Raw genomic sequence first — 6,000 nt, 5'->3', positions numbered from 1 at the left:
ACCCCGAAATAGTCCCGCTTCCACGCCGGGACCTTATTAGGGAGTCCATGTAAGAGCTTGAAGCTTGGGCGAGGAGATAGGTAGTATGCCCGCCTACACCCGGGAAGGGGACCCGCTTGCTTTTTCAGCATTAAAATAGAGGAGAAAATCTCCAGATCCAAAGGAAAGTTCTCGTCACAGAATAAGGAGATCGTCCCCACTAAATTCCTAATGGAGTTCGGGTGAAGCTGGCCGACCGTCACACCGAAGTGGTTTAGAACCTCGACGAGAAGAGGATGAAAAGGCAATCGCAGCCCCGCAGCAAGCTGCTCCCGGAAAATCACGATCTCATCAGGACCGTGTTCCCAAGGGAAGCTACCCGTAGGGATGAAGTAGGCGTGCTCCCCGGGCAAGTTGTAGTAGTCTATGAGGGATTGAAGTCCCTCAGGCGTCATAGTCGAAGGGCCGAACTGATCTAAAACCCGGCCACGACGGGAGGTGGACGCCAACCTACCCGAGGCACCTCGGCCCGTAGGTTCAACCCCTTCCTCAGGACCTACATCGGGCTCACTTGAACTATCGGGGGACGCAAATTGGTTCGTAGAACCTACAACAGACCCGCTTGAACTGTCTGAACCCTCCGAACTAGAAATCAGAGAATGGAACGGGATTCCAAGAGCACTCACCCGGGAAGAAGACTGAAGTAGACCGCGAAAGCTCGAACAAGCAAGGAACCTAGGACGCGAGCTGAAGAGCCTGAACGCGAACTAAAACTTAGGCGCGAGCTCAAGAGGTACAGTAGCGAGGACGGACCCCCCCCCCCCCGCGCTATTTATATCCACAGCGGCCGGAAAGCGACGGCCCAGATCGAAGCCAATCCAACGGTCCACAGCCACGCTAAACCGCACGTCTTCCGAAGCCGACCAGCGCACGTCTTTCCGAAACTGACGAAGCGTCACGCACGTCCTGTCAGAGGACGTGGCGTCAACATGCAACTTCTCGAAACTGACAGGGTGTCGGTGCACGTCTCCTCACAATAAAAGCATCTGCAGCACGACTCCCGAACGGCTACCATCACGTCTCCTAAACGCACACCCTTTTTTGAAAATCAAATTAAAGCAAGCGCCCTCAGTACGGACCAAAACCCTCCTGATACCTTACGAACTCCCCGCGCCAAGACAGGACCCTTGTCGCAGGGAGTGGGGGGCAATTGATGAAGGGAAATTTGGCCCGACCTCGCAATCACCCGACACGTGGCAAAAGCAAACAACTCGGGACAGCAGAGCGTCCAAAACGAGCACCGAAAGTAACGAAGTCCAAGCTCACTACCGAGCCCGAACTCCACCAGACCGCTCTACTAGGAGCCCGAGCTCCCTACCAAGAGTCCGAGCTCCCTACTGGGAGTCCGAGCTCCCCATTAAGAGTCTGAGCTCCCTATTAAGAACCCGAGCTCCCTACTGAGAACCCGAGCTCCCTGCAAGGAGCACGAACTACCTCGGGTCCCAAGCCTCGCAAAGCTGTGACCCGAGCTGACCCATGGCAGTTTGGAACACTCCCCAAACCGAGCTCAAGACATCTCGCTCACCACTCCAGCACTTCGCTTCCGAAACACCAGGCTGACCAAACGTACCTGACACCAAGGACGTCCGTATCCAAGGGCGGCGCACCTGACTGATTTGGGATCTCACGCCTGACAGCCGCACTTCAAACGGCCTCCTGCTACCGCCACCTGCACCGTCATTACTTGCCGCAGAGACGGCTCCAACAAAAGGAGCAGTGGCGGTTCTGTCCGGCCAGAGGAAATGACATCCGAACTGGCGGGAGCTCAGAAATAATCATGCCCGATCTGACAGAAGCCTAGAAGTGAGTGCGCAAGGTGGTTATAAAAGGCTCCTACCCCACAAGAACGAGGTATGCTAACTTTTGCGCTATCTGGCTTATCTTGCCTTTGAAAAGACTCTAACTTGAGCTTCGGAGCCCTTACGCTGGGTTCTCCCCGGAGCTTCTTCACTCCCTCCGTTTCAGGTCCCCTGCCACTCAGCTCAGAGGCAAGATCGTTGACAGCTAAGACCGGCCGGATTGTGCATCATCAATTACTTTTAGAGTATGTATTTTATTTGCATCGTTAATAAAAATAATTCTTGTTTATTACACTTATTTTTTTAATTTGAATAATAAAAATATCATAAATGTGTCTAATTTTTTCTAAATTTTTGTAATTTTCTATGTTTATTTCTATTTACAAATTTTATTATCTCATTGTGACTTCATGGATTGGCCAATTTTAAAACATATGAGTTTATATTGTTAAAAGTATTGGACATAGATATAATTAGTAGCATTTATTAGTGTAAAGATAATTTAAGTATAGGATTTAATAAGAGAGAATGAGAGTTAATACCATAAATATAAGACTTAGTGAAAGACATTAATTGAATTACATTTTTAACCCTCACACTAAATACATTTTTTTTTTAATTTGCTTAACAAAAATATCATAAATGTGTCTAATTTTTTCTACACTTTTGTAATTTTCTATATTTATTCCTATTTAAAAATTTTATTATTTGACTATGACTTCATGGATTGACTAATTTGATTTCGATGGTTGAATTACTTAGACATCACTTGGATAAAGAATGGTTTTGTTTCTGAGTAAATTTTAAAATATATGGATTTATATTGTTTAAAAGTATTAGATATAAATCTAATCAATATTATTTATTAGTAAAAAATAACTTAAATATAGGATTTAATAAAAAAGAGAGGGAGTTAATATACTAAATATAAGACTTAATGAAGTGGATTAAATGAAATGAAAAGCATTAATTGAAATTACATTTTCAACTCTCATAATTAGAGATGGACTAAATACACAAATATGAATATTTTAGTCAAGAAAAATTTCACACCCTCATTGATACTTTTAATAATAATATAGATATAGATATTATAAATAAGAATTAGTGGTTTGACCAAAGGGCCCACATCATTCCAATAAGATATGATTCTATATAGGCTTAGCCCTGGGCCTATTGAGGCCCATATTAACCTTGGAGGTTATTATATAAGTTGAGCCCACTTATTTGGCTTAAAAACCACATGTACATCCATAGGCCCTACTATCCATATTCGGTACTTGATCCCATTTACTTGAGAATCTTACCATTGTTTTTTCTACACATTTCATTCAATATTAATAATTGCCAAAAAAAAATATTAATAACTTGATTCTCCCTTCAGAAAAGAAAAAGGCTAGTTGGGTTTCTCATTTAGAAAGAAAAAAAGTTAATTGGGTCTGTTAATATCTTTGTCCTATTTTGGTATCTGAAAAAGGTATCATGCGTTGCTTCCATTGTTTCATTTTATTATATTTGATATCTGATATCTGCAGGCAATCAGTTAATCACACTCCACACTCCCTCACGCAGAAATTGGGGAAATAGGGAATCTAATTGTCATGGTAGTTTTATGTAAAAGATGCTCAATAAGTGTGACAAATCACTCTATAAGTTGCCTTTCAATCCAGTCTTTTAGCCACGTCCCTGAGCTCCGGTCACTGAGCTAGCTCTCCCTGCTGGAACCATATCTCCCCGGTACTAGTTCAGGCTTTATCAACTCCAGTCTTTGATATAACTCGATCGGCAATGGTGGTCATCAAAGTGGAACACTACGATAAGACATACAAAATCGAGCAAAGGTGCAGATCAGTCGGAGAAATACGCTTTTTTCTCCAGTTTCATGAATTCTACGATGAGCAAATCCTGTTATACAACGGAAATCTGCTAGCAGATGGAAATACGGCTTTATCTGATCTGGGTATTAACGTGGAGGATGATTATGAAGTGGTGATGAGACTCTACACGAAGGTTCAACCTCAGATGATCATAGTCACCGTTCACACATTGTACAGTGTGGTGATCCTGGAGATATCGAGCACCGACACAGTTTTAGGTCTGAAAAAGATGATCGACGAGCAGGTGGGTATGACTCCACGGCGCCAGAATCTGACTACGCTGGGAGCTCCAATGCATGACGAGTGGAGGCTGGATAGGTATTTAATTTCCACAACACCCACCGTTTTTGTGGTGGAGACCCCTCAGGACCCACGGTGGTTGGTAGCCATTGATGTGGTGGTTCCCTGCAGTGAGGAGTCGGTGTTCCAAACAATGGTCATAAATGTGGAAAGATATGACACAGTTTTCACACTGCAAGCAATGATTCGTCGTGCTGGCTTAGTTGATGAGGGACGTCTTTTCCATCTTGAACATGCGGGAAGGCGACTTGAGGGGAGAGTGGACATAATCGGTTACGGGATTCATTCTGGGGAAACTGTGACTGTGATTTATGACTGAGATGAATACTAGTAGTAGTAGTATATGATGAATATGAAAACATGAAGTGATGAAAAGGGTGGGTTCTAAGTTTTATTGGGTAGATATATCAAGTATCTGGTGTTTTCTAGATGAGAGTAGCAGTAGTAGTAATAGTAGTAGTAATATATGATGAATATGATAATATGGTGAGAAGGGTTTGCTTTAAGTTTTAGATATATGGTGTTTTCAGAGTATTAGATTATCTTCTTATTAATTGAAATGGTTGCGGAACCCTTTTAGTTTGTTAGCCTTGTTGTTGATTTACAAATTATATATATATATATAATATATATATGCTCTTACAGATAAGTTTCTAATAATCCTCACTACCCAAATAAAAATGGTTGATGATGACGAATTGATGATAATGGTGGTAATTAAGAAGAAGATCTAATTCTGATCAGTGAGGTGCTCTCCATTCAAGGAAGGAATTTTTCACTTCAGAGAACTACACAGAAAGACAGTTCAGAACATTTCATCTTTCAGGGATATCTTGTCGACAAAATTATCATCTTTCGGGGACATCTCCACCAGTTTAGAACATATTTACATTCTTTGGGAGTTTGGAATTCCCAGGTGATAAACACAGACAAAAGAAAATCACTTGGTTCTCATGAGGCCACATTTAATTATTCTTATTGCAATGTAGATTAGTTTTCTCCCTTATTTTCCTTTAAGATTGATTATTTCTTTATCTCTACCCTAACAAAAACATGCTCTAGCCCAACACAAATGGGTTGTTGGTAGGGAAAGGAAAAGAAAGGTAGGGAAATCCATAAAAAATCTGATTTGGGCTATAAAATACACTGTAAAAACCTTTAAATTTTTAAACCCAACCAACCCATCCTGATTCTGGCCCAAATAAGTCCACCCGAGCTCAACCAAGCCTGAGGTTGGCCCAAGTTACTTTGCCTTAAGCTAAGGTTTAGGCTGCATGTGGCATTCCCTATTTGAAGGACTTATCTCATTTTTGCAGTTAAAAATTCAATGTTCATAGGGGCATTTAATTGCAAAAAGAAGATAAATCCTTAAAATAAAGAATGCCAAATGCTGCCTTACAAACTCATGCTTAACCTCGGATTGACCCTAGGTTGACCCTCAACCCGATCCAACACAGATATGGCTAATTTTGCAAAACAATTTAGACTGGAAAACCTTGAAAGTTGATGAATTTAGCTCACAAAGGACGCCAACTTAGGTCTATTCATTGATATCCTTATAAAAATTTGACCCAAACCCAATGTATATCAGTATATGGTTTTAGATTCTAGATTAAGTCAGTTTTCTTTACAGCTGTTTACAATTGCTTTTGCTTAGACTTAATCCTATTAAGGGCCCGTTTCCGATTTAGGCTAGGGACACAGGAACCATATATTGGATCTTGGGCCCCATTACTTTTCTGCTGTCTCAATTAAAATGATGGCTCGGTAGGATCTCTAGTTATTTGTAGCGAAGACCTGGGATCAAAATCAAATACCGGTCATGGGGAGTTCAGATCTGCTACCAACCAGACGTTCCCAACATGTCCCAACCAGCCACTACAGCAGTACATTGGGAGCATTTTGTTGATGGTAGACACCTAATTGATTATGGGTATGAGATGGGAGTTCGGATCTCCTGTCCACACGAACTCTTATTCACGTCT

General features: G+C 41.9%; 1 protein-coding gene across 1 annotated transcript; it reads left to right on the top strand.

Moving 5' to 3' along the window:
• The first annotated feature begins 3,626 nt into the window (after positions 1 to 3,626).
• Positions 3,627 to 4,334, top strand: LOC148802739 (ubiquitin-like domain-containing protein). The gene has a single exon (XM_088897969.1). The coding sequence runs from the start codon at positions 3,627 to 3,629 to the stop codon at positions 4,332 to 4,334; it is 708 nt and encodes a 235-aa protein (XP_088754095.1).
• Positions 4,335 to 6,000: the final 1,666 nt, after the last annotated feature.

The sequence above is a fragment of the Nelumbo nucifera genome, chromosome 2 (genome assembly GCF_055504915.1).
Source record: "Nelumbo nucifera cultivar China Antique chromosome 2, China Antique-T2T, whole genome shotgun sequence".
NCBI lineage: Eukaryota > Viridiplantae > Streptophyta > Magnoliopsida > Proteales > Nelumbonaceae > Nelumbo > Nelumbo nucifera.
The sequence above is the reverse complement of the archived record's forward strand: the minus strand, read 5'-3'. Positions and strand labels throughout refer to the sequence as shown.

What these genes read in the sequence shown, in the direction of transcription:
- LOC148802739 (XM_088897969.1), top strand. Translation starts at nt 3,627, where the DNA reads ATGGTGGTCATCAAAGTGGAACACTACGATAAGACATACAAAATCGAG.